The 19,412-nt window shown below is 36.2% G+C and overlaps 2 protein-coding genes and 1 long non-coding RNA gene across 10 annotated transcripts; all 3 read right to left on the bottom strand.

Moving 5' to 3' along the window:
- Positions 1 to 368: 368 nt before the first annotated feature.
- On the bottom strand, positions 369 to 3,158 carry LOC125208672 (UDP-N-acetylglucosamine transferase subunit ALG13 homolog). Of its 5 annotated transcripts, none has more exons than XM_048108327.1 (5): positions 3,004 to 3,158; positions 2,182 to 2,283; positions 1,705 to 1,960; positions 1,119 to 1,218; positions 369 to 751 (listed from the first exon to the last, which is right to left on the bottom strand). In XM_048108327.1, the coding sequence occupies exons 3-5, from the start codon at positions 1,882 to 1,884 to the stop codon at positions 495 to 497; spliced, it is 537 nt and encodes a 178-aa protein (XP_047964284.1). In that variant the 5' UTR covers positions 1,885 to 1,960; positions 2,182 to 2,283; positions 3,004 to 3,158; the 3' UTR covers positions 369 to 494. The 5 variants fall into 5 exon arrangements, with proteins under 5 accessions (XP_047964284.1, XP_047964298.1, XP_047964292.1 ...); XM_048108341.1 differs by having other exon boundaries at positions 1,705 to 1,918; positions 2,215 to 2,283; XM_048108335.1 differs by having other exon boundaries at positions 2,182 to 2,229; positions 3,004 to 3,156.
- A 3,140-nt stretch (positions 3,159 to 6,298) lies between these two features.
- LOC125215260 lies at positions 6,299 to 7,742 on the bottom strand. Of its 2 annotated transcripts, none has more exons than XR_007175245.1 (3): positions 7,728 to 7,742; positions 6,869 to 7,053; positions 6,299 to 6,749 (listed from the first exon to the last, which is right to left on the bottom strand). It is a non-coding gene; the product is annotated as an uncharacterized LOC125215260 (long non-coding RNA). The 2 variants fall into 2 exon arrangements; XR_007175242.1 differs by having other exon boundaries at positions 7,659 to 7,738.
- Positions 7,743 to 13,142: 5,400 nt separating this feature from the next.
- LOC125205059 lies at positions 13,143 to 18,189 on the bottom strand. Of its 3 annotated transcripts, none has more exons than XM_048103862.1 (6): positions 17,920 to 18,189; positions 17,123 to 17,313; positions 16,742 to 16,821; positions 14,804 to 16,525; positions 14,524 to 14,689; positions 13,143 to 14,038 (listed from the first exon to the last, which is right to left on the bottom strand). In XM_048103862.1, the coding sequence occupies exons 2-6, from the start codon at positions 17,193 to 17,195 to the stop codon at positions 13,404 to 13,406; spliced, it is 2,676 nt and encodes an 891-aa protein (XP_047959819.1). In that variant the 5' UTR covers positions 17,196 to 17,313; positions 17,920 to 18,189; the 3' UTR covers positions 13,143 to 13,403. The 3 variants fall into 3 exon arrangements, with proteins under 3 accessions (XP_047959819.1, XP_047959825.1, XP_047959833.1); XM_048103868.1 differs by having other exon boundaries at positions 17,123 to 17,307; XM_048103876.1 differs by lacking the exon at positions 17,123 to 17,313.
- Positions 18,190 to 19,412: the final 1,223 nt, after the last annotated feature.

Here is a 19,412-nt window from a genome sequence, read left to right as displayed (position 1 = left end):
AGAGTACTATTTTTTTTTTCAAATTATCATTTTTTGCCAAAAGCTTCAAAGCAAAAAAGCTTCAAAGTGAAATCATAAGTAAGGTATTTTCTTTAAAATTTCGAACTCCAAATTAAAAAAATAAAAAAAAAGTTTGTATGAAGGATATCCGAGGAGCTGGGAACTGAATGCGAGTTGTCCTACTCCTACATAATAACTTTGGCCACCCCCTCTCAACCTCAAGTTTTAATTACAATTGAAAATACATTTTCGAAAAATCCAAATTTGATTATCAACATCATGATCAATAATAATTGCAGCACAATAATTTTTGCCAGTTTCCTCCTACCTTCCACACTTAATTTTCCCAAAATCATTAGGCAGTTTCCAATAGCAAAGGGACATCTTCAATTTGCACAATCATTTAACAGACAACTATTAGTCATTGTACCACTTTTTCTGGTTAACGGTAAATATTATGCCAACCAGCTTCAATATTAGGCAGTTTCTGATAATCATTCATCTACGAAACCTAAAAACCTATTAATAAATTTAGCAACCGGCGTAGCATCACCAGGTTGATAAGGTACAAGAGAATTTGGATCCATAGCAGAAATGGTCTCATAAAGAGTTTGAGGCCGAGCACAGAACAAATGGTTTCTTTCAGCCAGTTCTTCAGCAAGCTCACTCTGGTGATTGTCCATTAAATCTTCATTCACGACTACAATCAGGGGTTTCCTCAGTTGGAGCGTCTCAAATATGCTCCCAGAACCTAGTGGACAAAGTAAATATCAGTAACGTGGCGGAGCTCTGTGACTTAAGAACAAACAAGAATGATATCATATGAACTACGCATCCCAGAATACACATTAGATGATACACTAAGACATGGATTAATTCATCAATAGCCCACAATTTGTTCCGTGCAAAACACACTGGAGTAATTAACTAAGATGGCAATCTAGGCATGAGAAGAAGAGAAATACAGAGAAAAAGCGGCAGAAATTCTCATAATTCTTTTTCACATACAATGAGAACATTTGATAACACAAATTGAAAGAGGCAGAAATAGCTTCTCATTATTCAGAAGATAAAGATTACAATTTGAATGAAACATACTTAATGAAGACAAAGGTTACCTGCATGACTGATTACGAGAGATGCCGACTTCAAAAACTCAGCTATGCTTGATGAAAATGTAAAATAATCCACAGATAAGGACCCATCTTCTCCACTGCACTGGAATTTGATGTCATTAAATTAAGATTAGAAATTACACTGTGCCAGGGTTAGAATAATCAGACAAGGTGGACAACAGAGGAATATGCCTTGACAATTGGTGTTAAACCCAACTTTTAGATTTTAGACACACCGCTAAAGTTTCTATTTTGGCTTCAGAAAGCAGAAAGGGGCCAGGTAACAAAAGCATATATTCCACAAGGCCATGAACATTAAATTCCTGAACTATTAATATAAAGATAAACTCACAAATGCATAGGACCAGCAGAGGTGAGATAAATGCATCATAGACAAACTGGTTCAAAGGTGTTTTGCGCCGAGAGGTAATAACTTTACAGTAATGCAAGGACAACGCAGATATAATATAGACATTATTCCAGAGCTCATTTTCATGTATTCTACCATCTACGCATTGCTTCATTGCTCTCAAAACTGAATTTGATGCAAGAAACTCAATTCAAATACCATGTGTCTATTAGTCAATACCTTTGACGGGATGTAAGACCCCCGGCCCATTTGAATGACAAGGTCAGTATAGCCCTTTCTAAACAGAGCTTCCCTGACCTCCTGACTGTCTACAGCTCTAACCAATGCATCAAAACTAGTTGTTCCAACAGTCACGAAAACTACACTTTTCGACTCCGAAATGTCATCAATCTCACCCATCTGCGTTCTTGAGTTTTTTTTATTGCTAGAGCAACTAATGATGGAGAAAGACAATGTTTCCACAAAAGTTAACACGCTGCAAAAAGTAAAGTTTGTTTACTTAGCTCAACTCAAACTTTACTTCGAATTTCACATTTTCCAGGAGAAGAATAAAGATCATTATTCAACTCTGCTTCATCTATATCATAAATTCACGTTATGAACCCAGCGCAAATTTGATCTTTATTCTTCTCCAGGAAAATGGTAAAAATTGATAAATGTGAAATTCGAAGTGAAGTTTGAGTGAGCTAAGTAAACCTTAAACGTCCCTCTGCTAAGAGAAAATTGCACCTTTGAACAAGTAATCTGATCAAGCAGAATAAAATGTGGTTGGAATCAAATCAGGACATTCAGCAGCCCCTGGATACCATTCTTTTATAAATACAAAATTTAACAGATTTGTGTAAACAATACTATAAGACTATAAAGTATAAACAAAGGTTTCAGCATATATGTTTGTTTTCCATGTATAGATCATAGCATATGAGTTTCAAACTGGGAAACAACTTTTGATGCAAATGTGGTGCAGCATAAGAAGTAAATGTTCTACACACACCTAAACCCATACATAATAATCCATTATCATTTATCACAGCTTCAATTGTTTCTTGAGCAACATCTCAAACTGAGATATTTTTTCAACATCCTAATATCCTATACCACAACTAATCCTAGAGAGAATTGCCAGAAATCGTAATACAGGATATACAATAATAAAGACCAGAAACAAGCAAACACTTACTCCATTTGAACTCTAAAAATGAATAATCTATATTTTCCAGCAGATTTTGTTACAGGCTGATCGAATAGTATTGAACAGTTTAGATGATTTGATAGAATTGTTCAAAACAATGCGACAGACATTAGTTGGTAGTTGCTGATCCACATTTACTAACTCCATTACATTGAAGCACCAAAGTTTAAGAATCAGAAAACATTTTACAAGATGAAATTCAGCAGTCAAATCATGGTCCAAGTATTGCAGAAATGTGATGCTTAAACTGGAGCTCCTAATTCCTTTATACAGTATATGAAAGATCAGTTTCGTAAACTCAAAGAAATAATCGTGCGTATACTCACCTACGAAAGCCAGAGAAGACTAGTGCAGAGTAGATCCGAGGCTTTGACAGTGGAAATCCAGGTTTCCGGCGGCGATATTTGAGGATCAAAATCGCCGGTGGTAGTAGCAGATCCAATTGGGAAGAGAAAGAGAAAGGGGGGCGGTATTAGGATTAGATTTAATATTAATTTATGTAGTAAAATATTTGGGCTTTATTTCAGGCTTTTTTTTTTTTTATGTATTTTCAATAATAATTTTGTACTAATTGATATTCTCTTTTTTGGTAAAGGGGATTTAATTTGGATGTTGGGACTTTTAATTTACTTTGTACTATCTGTCAAATTTTAAATAAATTAAGCAATATCTATGGCCAAAAATAATTGTTAATAAAATATATTCTCTTCGTCTATAGAAAAATAAAGCAATTTATGTATGATACGAGTTTTAATGTAGAATTAGTAAGGTAAGAGAGAAGGAAAAAAAGTAAAAGAGAATGAGAAAAAGTAAATGAGAAGTAGTGTTAGTGGAATGATGTGTATGATTATTCTTTGTTGAAAACTTTCCATAAATGAATGTGCTATATTTTGTAGATGGCCAAAAATAGTAATTGTGCTCTATTTTTTATGGACGGAGGGAGTAGTATGCAATAATAATTTGTTTTGTCCTGAATAATAATAAACTTAGTGAAAATTTCTCAATTAATTACACACTAATATTATTTTTGTGATAATAAATGTAATATTAAAATAAAGTATAAAAATTAATTATGAAAAGTTTCGAATCGTAACAAAAATTAATTATTGTAAAAGTAATAATTTTTTGGCCTTGGATATTGCTTAATTTATTTAAAATTTGTTTATTTTATACCTGTCAAATTTTATTTTTGTGATAATAAATGTATATAAAATAATAACTTTTTAGCATAAGATTTAAAGATTGTTGATATTTAAGAATTTATTCTAATTTATTACTATTATGTTTTTTTAAAACTGTAAGTATAAAAAAACTTAATTGATTATAAGTAAATAAAGAATAATATATTAATATTGAAAAAAACTAAAATACCAAATCTAAAATTTCAAAAGTGATCGTTTTATAATTATAGTGAGATTTGAATATTCACTTGATGTATTTATGGAGTTAGTTCCCAATTGATTGTAGAAGTTAATTATAGTAAATTTTATATTACTAATTATATTCTGTTAGAGAAGATATGTAAAACAAGATAAGAAACACGGGCTTCATGTCAAGATACGCAAAGATATGATTTTTTTCCGTTGTTGTTTGATAGAAAAGAAATTATCTAAATTTGTATTGTATATTAAATAACATGGCTTAACTTGACAAATTGGTGAGATACATAAACAAGGTTAATGTTATAATTTTGGTAAGATTAAATAGGGCACTGGTCTTATATTGGGCTTTGAGTTAAGCTTAACTATGATATCAAACAATTAGAAATGTCCATATATAATTCTCTATCTTGGTATTACTAACTTATCAAACATAAATATATATAAATATCAAACCTAAAATTTCAAAAGTAATACGTTTTGAATTATTGTAAATTTTGAATATTTATTTCAGTGTATATATGTAGTTAATTTCCAATTATTCGAGAACTAATTTATAGTAAGTCTATGACACTAATTATATTTAATTATAAAATAATTATAGTACTCCTGTTAATCTTAACTTGAAAAAATTAGTTTGTTAAAATATTATTATAATAAATACTTAGAATTTATATTTTTAAAGGTATATTTGATTATGCTTTCATCAATCTTTTTAATATAGTTATATAACTTATTATTTTATAAAATATTATTATTATTATTACTTTTTTATTTTAATTATAATAAACTAAACAAATCAACAATTTTTTGTTCTTTTCGAGTTATGCCAAAGTCATTGAGTCATTATAATAAATACTTACTACAATTTCAATTTTAAGGGTTTTTATTTTATTGATTGGTAATGAATGTTTGTAGATATAATTAATATAATAATTAAATTATTAATCATATTTTATTCAAGATATATACTCATAGATACTATTATCCATTGAACTTAAATTATGCCAAAGTGAGTATATTAATTGTGAAAATTTTAGGTTATTTTAGTATTTGCTTGCTCATTTTGGCCTATAGTGATGATGTTGATTTTACATTTGATTCTATTATTATGTTGTTTACTAAAACATTTTCTATAATTAAAGTGTATTTGAGTTTTTCTATTTGATTTAAAGTACTTTAATCTATTTTTTCAAATTAAATATTGATTTATTCCAATAATTTGTTGTTGATGCTTATACTATGGTTGAGACTGGTCGTATACTGTTTGTTAGAACCCAGCAGAAAAATTACGTGCTAAATGTATAGTGGTTTGGCGGAGGCTGTACTGCAAGGTGAGACAGATGGTTCGATGCATGGTAAATGAATCATTATGCCTTCCAGTTCTGTTGGTGGTGCAAGATATATGATCCAGAATTACCAAGATGCGATGACTATTTATAGATGGATTGATTATCTAAATTTGTTTATTACATTTACGTGTAATCCGAAGTGGGCAGAGATTATTACTCCTCATTTTTTTAAAAATAGCAACTATTTCCATTTTGGGTCGTTCCTAAAAAATAGAAATTTTAGAATCTTTCTATTTTAGGACATGGGCCCCACAATCCACTAACTCTACTTTTACTATTTTTTTTCTCTTTCTCTCTTACTTTACTTATTTTTCTTTTTTTCTCTCTTACTTTATCAATGTTTTTCACTTACTTTACCAATTATGCATTAAAACTCGTGCCATTTCAAATGTTTATATTTTTTGAATACGGAGGGAGTAATTTTCTTGGGGTTAAGAGACTAAAATCAGATGATCGTACAGATATTGTATGTAGGATTTTTAAATTATTTGATTTTATTTTTTGGTCTTTACTTACATATATTTTTCATTTTATTCTGTATTTATTTTTCAAGACTCTTTTGTCCCATGCATGGGTGTTAACCCTAGTTTAGAGAAAAAAGAGGAGAGAGGATTTTATTTTGAAAAGAAAAAAGGTGAAAGAAAAGAGAGAAGTTGTTTGTGGAACGAACGACGCCGTTTGCCTTCTAGAAAACTATACTAATATTAATAGGGCAAAATTACACTTTAATTCTTAGATTATTGGAGTATATCTACTCTTTATTTCTTATTAATCTATACGGAATTGTGAAATGGTGGAAAGATCGATCATTAAAGTGTAATATTCCTATTAATTATTAATATGTCCAAATAATAATAAGAAAAAAAAATGAGAAGGATAATAATGAAGCATTTAATAAATGATGGCAGTTAGTTAGAGCAAAAGTTTGATTACTTTCCAATTTCTACTCATCTCATTAAATGGATGCACACATCCTTGCAAGCTTACATCTCTCAACTTGACAATTTATCATTTTGATTGAAGTCGCACATATTCACATTTCCTTCCACTTATCATATCATTTCATCTTCACACACTCAACATTTGGTTTGATCAGCATGGTTAATGAGGGTGTCTCCGCCTCAGCCACCACCACCACCACCAAGGTGGCCAAAGAAGCATAAACCTCAAGCTCACAATCCTCTCAGGTGTGGTCACTCTTCTCATCTTTAGAAGCACCATTGACAGCTCACTGCATTCCTCCTTGCCAGATATCTCAACCACAAACTACGTGGAAGAGGCCAATCGGTTCGTAGCCCAAATCAGATCCAACGAAGAGGACGAAGATGGTAATTCCACAACCTTGATCACACCAAACCAAACATACACATTAGGCCCCAAGATCACCAACTGGGGATGGTCAGAGGCAGATGTTTCTCCAACCCCTTGTGACAGTACCATTGGTGAATGGTGATCATTACCTGCTCAAGTCTATCAAGAACAAGATTGATTATGCAGACTCCACAACATTGAGATAGTGTACAACATGGCATTTTTGATGAGGTGATGTCTGGTGTTTGGGTAAAGCTGCCTCTGATTAGGAAGTTGATGCTTTCACATCCAGAAATGGAATGGATTTGGTGGATGGAGAGTGATGCATTCTTCACTGAAAACAAGATAATAATGGTAGTAATTGGTTACATAGATTAATTCAATATTCCGTCCATAAAAAAAAAGAATTTGGAAAGAAAATGAGTTTTCTTTCGAAATTGGTAATGAGAAAGATAAGAATAAAAAAGTGATTATAAAATTATTAGTAAAGTATTATTAAAAAAATAATTATCAAAAAATAAATTAATTAATTTTAATTACGAACTAAAATGTCAAAAATGAATTATATTTTGGAACGAGAAAGTATATTTGCACATAAAAGAGTCACCTATAATACTTATTGTAGCATTCTTATTGGATTCTAGTAGTCTACTACAAAACATTGTGTGCATCAAATGAACATAAATGCGACTGTCCATCAAACTATATGCTCGCAAACTAACCAATGAAATACATAATCATTTAATACCAATACCTATATCTTTGGGAAGATCTGGAGCATTCAGCAAGACAAAAGATTGCATAATATCAACCAAGATTATACAATATTATTACTGAGAATTAGGGAGATATGATTAAGGGAAATTTTACCTTGTATAGCATTTTTCTAGCCTATATATGATGTATCATTCTATTGTGAATAACATAACAGAGAATTACCCAATTCTACATGGTATAAGAGCAGGTTAGGCTCAGAGAAAAATCATCATAGCCCTAAACCAAATATACCTCTCTCGACCGAAACGGCGAGAACCCAACCAATATGACAGAAAACAAAGATGATATAGATGTTGAACCAATAGCCGAGAAGATTAGATCAAGCAAGAGTGTTACCGTAGCCTTCAAATTGAATGGCTCGAACTACTCACTGTGGTCAAGACTAATGAAGGTATACATCGGAGGACGAGGAGTCTACCGTCATATCACCGGAAACCCGACTCCACCGCGGCCAGGAGAGAAGGGATATACCGATTGGGAGGAGATCGACTTAATTGTCTTCTCGTGGATTATCGACAACATGGAGACACATATGATAGCGGATTTCGCACACCACCAAATTGCGAAGTCCCTGTGGGATACACTGGCGGTGACATTTGCAAGTTCCGCCGATTCGTATCTCATCTATGATCTGCGAGAAAAAGCAAGCAGGATTATGCAAGGAGATTCAAGCCTGGAGGCCTACTGGAGTCGCCTCCATGGGCTATGGATGGACATCGATCGATGCCCATACAAGACGGTCGATTGCTGCGACAAGGGTGTTGCACAATATCGAAGCATCAAGTCCGAATTGAGATTATTCAAATTTCTCACCGGATTGAATGAGAAATACGATTGGGTCCGGCGTGAGATACTCAAGGACGATCCATATCCCTCAGTCGATGAAGCGTATGGATGTGTGAAACGGGAGGCGGCTCGATTCAAGATCATGCCACCGACGTCCACTTCTCCGACCGCCGCTGTCGAAGTCGAATCATCATCGGGAGTGGGATTTGGCTTTGGAGCAAAGGAGTATCGTCCACCGCCCTCACAGAACCGAAGTCAGCCACCGCAGAACAGGGGTCAGCCACCACCGCCGCCGTGCTCAACCACCAATCGCCGGGGAAACAACAAACCGGACAAATCGAAGTTGTGGTGTTCTCACTATGGGATGAACAAGCACACGAAGGAAAATTGCTTTCAACTAGTCGGGTATCCCGACTGGTGGGAAGAGGAGAAGGCGGCGAAGGCCAAGATGGCCGTCGGAACAGAAGGGGCAAAGACGAACCGTGAAACGACTCAAATTCAAGAGAGTCGATCGGAAACCGACGCTCTCCAAGCCGGCGGTGGGCGGCGCGGCGACAGTGGCGAGAGAAGAGCAGCCGAGGCGATGCTCGCCTCTCTCAGAATGGACGACGCCGACAATGGAGGTAAAGGGTTTGGGAGTGAGAACCCTAACCCTAGAAGCTTTTCAATTAAATCCAAAATTTATGATAAATTTGAAAAAGAACCCCAAGTTAGGAGAATTGCAGAATTAGACCCCTTTATTTGCAGAAATTCTTTTGCACCCTTAGAGAATTTGTCTTATGCGTTTGAAGCCCGGGATGGTGATGAAATTAGTGATACGGGGTGGATTTTTGATTGTGGGGGGGCCACTGATACGACGACGTATGATAAAATTGATTTTGTAGATTTCTATAAAACCCTAAGTCACACATCCAAACTGCCAATGGGGGAGTAACACCAGTAGAGGGTGCATGGACTATAGAAATATTCTCGAATGTGCAACTATCGAACTGACTCTATGTTATGAATTTATCTCAGAAGTTAATGTCAATCAGTCATGTAACTAAGGAGTTGAATTGTACTTTGCTGATGCAACCAACCTTCTGTCTCTTACAGGATATCCGGACAGGGAAGATTATTGGACGTGGCACTGAACGCCGCGGGCTCTATTTTGTAGACGAGATTGCTCGACAAGATGGTGCGGCGATGCTTGCTCACGGACCCACCGCTCAGGAGACTTGGCTCTGGCACCAAAGAATGGGTCATACTTCTCCGGGTTATTTAAAATCTTTATTTTCCAAACTTTTTGTTCCTAGGAATTTTTCATGTGAAACTTGTGTTTTGGCCAAGAGCCACCGTAATACTTTTAAACCGAATGATACTCGTGTTGAGACTGTTTTTTCCTTGATACATTCTGATGTGTGGGGCCCCGCGCCTATTGGAACTAGTCTTGGTTTTAAGTATTTTGTGATATTTGTCGATGATTGCAGTAGAGCCACTTGGGTATATTTTATGAAGCAAAAATCAGAAGTCCTTGAAAATTTTATTTTGTTCTATAAAATGGTCCAAACCCAATTTCAAACATCCATTAAGATCCTATGCTCAGATAGGGGGGGGATTTGTGAACAATTCGATGTCTCAGTTCTTTAGGGAAAATGGGTTAATCCACCAAATTTCCTGCCCTCACATACCCGAACAAAATGGTGTAGCAGAACGAAAAAACCGGATCATCCTAGAAATGACTCGAGCCCTTCTATTTGACTCAAAAGTTCCACCCTCCTTTTGGCCCGAAGCTATATCCACTTCCATTTACCTTCTTAACCGACTCCCCACTAAAACCCTCAACCGAAAAACCCCACTAGACCACTTGGCTACCTTGACACAAGTCCCCACAGCCTTATCCCTTCCACCCAAAATCTTTGGGTGCTCTGTCTATGTACACATCCCTAAACACGAGAGAACCAAGTTTTCACCATGTGCGATCAAGTGTGTGTTTGTCGGTTATGGGATCAATCAAAAGGGCTATAGATGTTATGATCCTAAAAACAAACGAGTATCACTACCATGAATTGCAACTTTCTTGAAACAGAATTCTTTTACCACCTTGGGACTCAGGGAGAGAGTGAAAGACAGGGGGAGACCCAAGAAACCGACTCCCTTCGGTGGTATGTGCCAAATCACTTTGATGTGGGACCAACAGAGCAAGTTGGCACTATTCATGAGCCGAACTCATCTACAGAAACGAGTCAAACGACGCTTCTGCTGCGTTCCACTGATCCAACCGTCACGGAATCCGAGGTAATATCTAGCCCACATCCTGAAAGTTCAGTTACTATTTCTGACCCCCCTAGTACAGAAGAAGAAGAAGAAGAAGGGGATACTACTATTGATCAAGATACTGGGCAGTATATACTTCCCTATAGGAGCACGAGAGGAATTCCTCCCAAAAGATACTCTCCTGAAAGAATAGGCCGGAAAAGCAGATACTCTGTAGCAAACTTTGCCGAGGCCAACATCTCCAAAATGGCAAAGGCGTTCCATGCTGCATTATACGAGGAAGAGATACCTCACACATTTGAAGAAACAGTCAAAATCAAACATTGGAGGGAAGCAATGCTAGTTGAGATGAAGGCTTTAAAGAGAAATGGCACTTGGGAGATCAGTCTGTTGCCAGATGGAAAACATACAGTTGGGTGCCGCTGGGTCTTCACAAGAAGACCAGATGGAAGTATTGAGAGAAACAAAGCCCGACTGGTAGCAAAGGGGTACACTCAAACTCAAGGAATCGACTACTCTGAGACATTCTCTCCCGTTGCAAAGATGAACACCGTGAGAGTCCTCCTCTCTATTGCGGCGAATAGGGATTGGCCACTTCATCAGTATGATGTGACCAACGCTTTTCTTCATGGGGAGTTGAAAGATCCCATCTATATGGAGGCTCCACCAGAATTCTCAGAAGAGTTCGGGCGAGGGAAAGTGTGCAAATTGAAGAAAACACTATATGGGCTGAAACAATCTCCAAGGGCTTGGTTCGGAAGATTTACTGAAGTGATGAAGAAATATGGGTACAGACAAAGTAATACCGACCACACTCTCTTCATCAAACGGGAAGGGGAGAAGATCACATGCCTTATCATCTATGTAGATGACATGATCATTACTGGAGACAATGTTGAGGAGATACGACAACTCAAGGAACACCTGGCTAAAGAATTTGAGATGAAGAATCTTGGCGATCTCAAATATTTTCTCGGCATTGAAGTACTTAGATCAGGAAAAGGAATCTTTATTAGCCAACGGAAGTATGTTCTTGATCTTCTGGCAGAAACATGGATGTTAGAGTGCAAGCCAGCAGACACTCCAATTGTTCAGAATCACGGACTTCAGCTCATTAAAGGGGCAATCTCCACTGATCGGGGAAGATACCAGAGACTGGTTGGGAAACTCATCTATTTGTCTCATACCAGGCCAAATATTGCATATGCAGTGGGAGTTCTTAGCCAGTTCATGCATGGCCCTCAAGAAGAACATTGGGAGGCAGCACTTAGAGTGGTTCGTTATTTGAAGGGAACTGTCGGGCATGGAGTCTTGTTCCGAAAGAATGGGCACTTAGATATCCACGGATATACAGATGCTCACTGGGCAGGAAATTTAGTCGACAGACGCTCTACTGGTGGATATTTCACCTTTGTTGGTGAGAATCTAGTTACTTGGAGGAGTAAGAAGCAAAAGGTAGTAGCACTCTCAAGTGCTGAAACCGAGTTCCGAGGCATAAAAAGTGGCTTGACCAAAATCCTTTGGCTTAGGAGATTGATGAAAGAACTAAAATTGGAACCACAGAAGACTTGTTGTGTGACAATAAAGCTACAGTAAGTATCTCGAAGAATCCAGTACAACATGACAGAACTAAACACGTCGAAATTGACCGACACTTCATAAAGGAGAACCTTGAGGAGAAGATAGTGGAAATTCCATATGTGAAATCAGAAGATCAACTGGCCGACATCCTGACCAAGGCAGTCTCGGCAAAGTCATTTCAGGAAGTGTTGGGCAAGTTGAGCTTCGGTAATCCCGTCACTTAACTTGATTGGGAGTGTTGGAAGATCTGGAGTATTCAGCAAGACAAAAGATTGCATAATATCAGCCAAGATTATACAATATTATTACCAAGAATTAGGGAGATATGATTGAGGAAAATCTTACCTTGTATAGCATTTTTCTAGCCTATATATGATGTATCATTCTATTATGAATAACATAACGAGAATTACCCAATTCTACCATATCTCCACCTTAAAATATACTCCATCAATATCAAATCAACAATACCTATGTCTAACTAGTAGTAGGTTAATAGAATACCACTAATTATTCTGAATTTCCCTTCTCATTCATGAGAATTAGAATAGACACCCACAAATTTAATTTAAATCCAGGTGTGCTAGTTGTGGGAAGAGCAAATTGAATGGCTGATAACAATAAGATAGTGGGTCTTTAGTGTATGAAAAGAATGTACAAAAATTTAATAAACATTACATGTAGATTAAAATCCCGAAGTAGATACGACATGCACGATTGTATGAATTTGTCGTCAAAATTAATAATTGAGGTTTGGGCCTTTAAGATAATTATGATTATTGTTTATAGAGTTAATCTAAAAGGTAATGTTTTTAACCTTAATAATGGAGAAACTTATGATTGTAATTATCAGTATAGTGATAAAAGTCTCCACCTAATAATACTATTGTTTAGACTTGAAGCTGACTTAGTGACTAATTGCTATTCATTAATTTCTTTCTGATCATAATTCCATGTTTCTCATTGATCATTACAGAATGGATTTTAAATTTATTATTTATGATACAAAATACAATAAAAGGCTAATTCAAAAATCATAACTAATTAAGTTATCCAACCAGCAACCTTTCTACAACAACCACACCAATATATGCAAACCACAATCTTTTACAGTGAACCTCAGCCGTGCTTACTGAATAATAACACTATACACATTTCACACAGCATGATCATATTTTCCTCGTCGATTTTTCTTGGGCTTGAGATAATTTACTATGCCTACAAAGAAGTCGAGCTGCCATGGAGCACAAAGATCGATCCAAACTATCCGACTCCACAATCTACTTAAGTACGCAATGAATAGATATCCTTGACAATTTCTTCAATCAGATCACAAGTAATGTGGCACTCAAGATCTTTACCTAGATCGCTGACGTCATCATCCAGCAATCTTGGCCACGAGTCGGACTTCAAATCGCGAGCAAGCATACTTTCAAGAGCATAAGTTGGTCTATCTGCTGCTGGAGGATGTACATGACTATGAATGATTTCCCAGACGAAAGACAGTAGTTTCCTTCCACGAGGAAACTGGTGACGAGATGACTCGATAGCTTTTCCGAGTCTAGACATGTTGGACGGTTGTTTGAGTACAGTTGCCAGTGCTTCATTCAACAAATCAAGTATCATCCTGTGATCTGTTCTTGCTCCCTCATCTTTGGTGCTGCTTTCATCAACCTTGATTTGTCTGTAAGACTCTTCCACTTCTTCAAATACCTGGTTGCTAATAGGTTGACTGAGTGGGTCCCATTTTGGCAGTGGTTGACTGCACGAACCGTCATAGTAGCCGGAAGCCACAAGCAAATCTCTAACATAAGCTTCAGTTGGATCCTGTATTTCTGGATCAACTGTATCGGACTTCTCTTCGGTAATAGAGTCCTCTAGACCTGGCTTTTCCAATTGATCCGGCTGTTTTACCAAATCTGTATGAATAAATATGGTAGAAGCAAGAATCATAAGGCAACTTGCGACACCATATTTGAGTGCAGAAAAATTAAAACGGAAATGTGAAAAATGTAAATATAAGGAATGAAATGTTGCATGATCTTTTGGATCGAGTGTTTGCTTTTATTCTTGCTGTCAAACATACACAATTTTTTTTGGAAATATGGATTACATTAACATAGTTACTACGTTATCAAACCAAATGCTATGTGTTATTTAGATTTGAAATGAAATGAATAGACCAACTGGACCAGCCATTAAATGATAAATCTAACAGAAATCAGAAGCCTGTTCTATGAAATTAAAAAGACAAAAGGCAAAATAAGCTAACTATGCTAATTATCTCATGCATCCACACAGGTTATATGAGCCTCCGTTTTCAAAACATATTGAATAAAGCAGTCAACCTTGCTCGTGCAGAAATACAGATCCTTATACAAATAAGATGTGCAACTTCACTTACCATTCAAGTTTGGGTTTATTGGGCTGAAAACATAAGGCACTTCACTGTCCTCTGGTTGGTCTGCACCAGATGATGCTGGACTCGAACAAACTGCTGGCCTCCAGTATTCATCGTCAACACTGCTGCATACAGATGCAGGGCTTGGTGGCACTTCAGTAGAATTCTCCTAAAACAAATACAATTAATTGAAGACATTATTGATTAGTAATGCGTCAGCATTCAAAATCATCTATAATTTCAAAAGTTAAAAAGGGTGAGTTAAGTCAAAGAAGATGCTCACATGAGTGTCATAGGAGCTCATCATAACTGTTGGTCCACTTGCAATATCTTTTAGGAGATCATCACAATTATAGTGTAATTCATCGACAGACTGAACTCTCCTTCTAAACAGCCTTCCTCTAAGTTTTAAGCTGTACCCAAAGCTTGAGACCTTTTCTCTTATCTTGGATTTATCATTCTTCTGTTTCTTGACATCCATTGAGACATTCTCAACTACTTCATGCTTCATTCTTATCTGGGCCCCCGTAAATATGTGACGATCTTCGAGGAGGAGCTTCCCTAATGATGTTCCTGATCCTGAAACTGGAGCAGACAGAGATCTAACAAGGTTCCTTGGAGATGGTTCCTTATAGTGCATTCTGCAATCATCAGAAGCCTCCCTGAAAGATCTATTTTGCTTCCCTAAATCATTCATAGAGCTTTCAGGGTAGCACACTTTATTTCCGATCAATATATCTCTAGATTGTCCAGCTTTGGTCTTCTCAGGATTTAGCACAGACGATCTCTGTCTTTTAAGAGAAACAATCGGACTTTCTCGATGTGTTTCACCTTTCAGAACATTCCTCAACCTTTCAGTCAATAATTTCCTTGTTTCTCTGTTAACAAACTCAGGAGAATCTGTTCCATTTGACTGAATGTCACTTATATAGGACCTTGTAGATTCTGACCGAAGTAAATTCAACCCAATGTCCTGTGTGACACTATCTCTTACTTGTTGTGCAATACGGTGAGCTATTTGTCTTGGTTCTGAAGGCTTTTCCCGGTAAGGGGTCTCAATTCCTCCTCCCCGGGCTACTTTACTTTTTTTAGAACTTTTACCTTGCAATTCAGACTTCAGCCTCTCCTTGACCTCTTCAAGGAAATCTTGAATACTGCCCCTCTCTTCAAAAGAGCTAGGGGTACTGTTCCATGAATCTTCATTGACACCCATCCTGTCAGGGCCAGGCCTTAAAACCACAATCTTGGTCGGAGCAGAGACAGTATCTGATTTCTTATCAGAACTCAGCAAATTAGAGAGAGGTATGTCTCTTTTTGACGTTGTGTTAGAAAACAAAGATTCCTTCATCCCATCTAACATATAGTCTCTTTTCTTTCCACAATTAAGAGAAGCAAGTGTTTCACGCAAACGCACAGGGAGGTCCTTTGGTTCCTTCAAATTGTCAATAGACTTCACTCTCTTGCAATCGTCATAACAGAACTTTGTCTCTTCACTGAGTTCATCTTGCATCCTTGTCTGGCTTCGACTGTTTTTGAACTCTACAACCTTTGAACATTCCATAATTCGTGCTGCTTGCCATGCCTCGAATTCTTTTTTGAACTTCTGAAGTTCCTTTTCTTGAGGATGTTCTCGGCGTTTAGGCTTCCCCGACTTCATGTGGCTACTGCAGTGATCAGAAAAGCTATCAGAATTTAGCTCAAAGTAATCCAGGCCATGCTGTGGTGGGGAGTCCCAGATAAAGGAATCACGGCCATCTGAGCTCTTTCTAGACTGTTCCTTATCTGTGAACTTCCTTGCAGATACATCATTCATTCTTCCAATCATTTCTGGCTCTTGTCCCGGATCAACGGGTAGCATATCAACCCCCATGAGCCGAGCCACTAAGCTTGGTGCATTTGGTCTGGCATTTGATTTTTTAGAAATCTCTTCACTAATCAATTTCTTCATTGGAGCCTCAGTGGAACATGTCTTCTTGGGTGAATCCTTGAATGAATTATAAGAATACTGAAAAATGTAGCAAAACAACAGTATGTTGTTATACACGAAATAACAGGAACTATAACAATGGGTGCCAAGCTTTATGAAATGGATTTGGTTACAGTATGATGTGATCAGGGCAATAGTATGAAAGTAAGAGAACAACCAAAAGCCTCCACCAAAACACATATATCGAAAACCACAACGGCTGATAAGTTAACGAGATTAAAATAAGAAAATCACCAGTCTCCTATCTCTTCTTGAATATAAGCCATAGAATGTCTCCTCTGGCAGCTCCATACTGTTTCTAGGTGTCTCCAGACCTGAAACCAAAGACGAAGCTTTGTTTCTAGTTAATTAAAAGACAAAAAGCTAACCAAAAAAAAGTTTGTTTGATTGTTCATTCCAGCAAATTCAGGTATGCTACACTTCTTAGTTGGGTGATTAAATTTGTCCCTGAAGAATAGCTTCATACTATGAAAAATTCCATAATAATAAACTCATTATTTCCACAAGAAATTTTCTATTTGGAAATCATAGCTGGATAAGATTTATGAGCATTTGCAGGAAAATTAGCACCTCCCCTACTAAGTCTAATTATTTTGAATTATTTAGTAGACCTACCACCATATCTTGTAACAACATGCTGGGCCACTGAGTCTTCTTTAACATACGGCAGCTGGAAAAACCTTCCCATCCCACAAAGAATTACCCCCTCGTGCAGTCGAGAACTGCTCAAACACTCACTTCATATTATTCCATTAAATTAAATTGAGTCCTCTTCACAAAGTTACAGATAGCAACCCAGTCTGATCCTACAGCATACAAAGAAATACATCAAAACGTAGAGCGGGCTCAAGATAACATTGGTGTTTCATTTCAACACAATACGACAACGCATCATTTCCTCTGCATAGGATACCAGAAATTCTGGCCTAACAGCAACACGGAAGAAACCAGATTAATAATGAATAAAGCATATTTGTATGTGATCATGCATTAGTAGAATTATCCGAACCAAAAAAGCAAAAAAATCATCATTCCTCGTATAAATTCCACGAACCAAATTATAGCGTTCTTCAGCATATGGCGATCATGCATTCAGTAGAGTTGAGTAATTAAAACCAAATCCTTCATGAAGCAAAATAATTTCGGTAAAAAAACGTTTAATTAAGAATCACGCGACATTTGCAGGTTTAAATTGATCCACAATACTGGTAAACACTCGCATCGTCGCATAATTTATCATCACCGAGGCAGACTTTTTAAAATCAGCCAGCAATCCAGTAACAGATAGAACGGTACAAAATCAAGCAACAATCATGACTGAAATAAACGCATTCAAAATCTATCGCAAATTCGAAAACCTCCGATCCGAAATAAAGCAATCAAACACGATACAAACAGGTTTGAAAACTCACATTATGCAATCACAAAATTGAAAGTGTGATTGCGCATTAAGTGTGGTTTGGAAGCTCCAGCACCGTCACAAACAGGGGAAAAAAGGTGAGAAGGCTGAATCAGCAGCAGGTGTGAATTGGATGCGAGTGAAATTGGAGGATGGTGATGAAAGAGGAGGACGGAGCATGAGATGGAATGAAGTACAGATAGTAATAATGAAGGAAGAAAAGTAGTGCTTTTGGCATGACAATCCATTGCTGGAAATCACACCACCAGCAACCCAAAAGCCTCTTTCTCTCTCTACACGCTCGCTCGCTCTCTCTCTCTCTCATAAAATTCTATTTTGACTGGGTGGTTAGAATCTGGGTGGGCCCACCAGACTTCATGATTCTGAGAATAATGAATGAAACCAAAAACTAATCAACATTGTAAAAATCGCCATTCGATATATCAAATGGATGAGAGAAATAATTACAGGGATACTCCAAGCCAAAAAAAAAAAAAAAATACTATATGGTACAGTAACTTATAGAGATCCTCAAAAGGTCGCAATATTATTAACTTAATTTCATTTTCAAAATTGTAACTCTATCAAGGTCATCCACAATTCATTACTAAAATTTATAGTATTTCATTACATTATTTATGGTCAACATCATACTCCACCATTCTTTTCTTTAATTATTTATGAGTCTAATTTTTTTAAAATTAGAATTAAAATCCTTAAATTAAAAACGGTCAGAAATGAAGCTAGTCGTATAATTTGATCAGAGATCATTTGTAATCGGAGACGGATCCCCTGCTGTGGTGGAAACACAACAGGGACTGCTGTGGAGACCAAACGACGACGTTCGTTCCTTTTTAACAGCCTTTTTTGTTTTATCAATTAAGCCTACATTTGCTTATTTTATAAATTCAGTTTACACTTGTCGTGGTATACTGGCAGAGTGGTGGCAAATCACCGCTGATGAAATTAGAAATACTAATATTTAATATTTTGATCAATAAATAATCTATAATTATGTATCAATAGATTATTAATTGAAATCATTATTAGCGTTTATTGATTGCAGTAGGGAGTTTATTAATTTCAATTGTAAATTTATTTTCTACTAAAACTTTATCATATTTGAAAATTCAAGAATTATATAAAGAGAGTTTCAGTTATTTTTAAATTTAATTTTAGTATTTTATTAGTAAATACTATAACTGAAATCAATAAATTTAAATATAAAGTGACTTTTTGAATTTGACAAATTATTAGTAAAAATACATTATAACTAGAATGATAGTAATATCCAACTGCAACCGATAAGATCCAACAATAATTGTAAATAATAATTTATCAATATACATTTATCATAAATAGTTAAGGTGAAGAGAAAATAAAGTGAGAGAATAATATAGACTTAATTTTCTTCTATACTATTTTCACTATACTACTTTCTTTTTCTTTACTTTAATTAGTATTTATTATTATCTTTACAAAATAACGGCCAAAAATAAATCAATC

This window comes from Salvia hispanica, chromosome 1, assembly GCF_023119035.1.
Source record: "Salvia hispanica cultivar TCC Black 2014 chromosome 1, UniMelb_Shisp_WGS_1.0, whole genome shotgun sequence".
Classification (NCBI taxonomy): domain Eukaryota; kingdom Viridiplantae; phylum Streptophyta; class Magnoliopsida; order Lamiales; family Lamiaceae; genus Salvia; species Salvia hispanica.
The sequence above is the reverse complement of the archived record's forward strand: the minus strand, read 5'-3'. Positions and strand labels throughout refer to the sequence as shown.

Excerpts from the sequence above, each read along its gene's own strand:
- LOC125208672 (XM_048108327.1), bottom strand. The coding sequence starts at position 1,884 with ATGGGTGAGATTGATGACATTTCGGAGTCGAAAAGTGTAGTTTTCGTG. Across the intron at positions 1,219-1,704 it reads GGTCTTACATCCCGTCAAAG|TGCAGTGGAGAAGATGGGTC; the intron begins GTATTGACTAAT and ends ATCAAATTCCAG. Across the intron at positions 752-1,118 it reads TCTCGTAATCAGTCATGCAG|GTTCTGGGAGCATATTTGAG; the intron begins GTAACCTTTGTC and ends TTTGTCCACTAG.
- LOC125205059 (XM_048103862.1), bottom strand. The coding sequence starts at position 17,195 with ATGGGAAGGTTTTTCCAGCTGCCGTATGTTAAAGAAGACTCAGTGGCC. Across the intron at positions 16,822-17,122 it reads TGTTGTTACAAGATATGGTG|GTCTGGAGACACCTAGAAAC; the intron begins GTAGGTCTACTA and ends CTTTGGTTTCAG. Across the intron at positions 16,526-16,741 it reads CAAGAAGAGATAGGAGACTG|TATTCTTATAATTCATTCAA; the intron begins GTGATTTTCTTA and ends TACATTTTTCAG.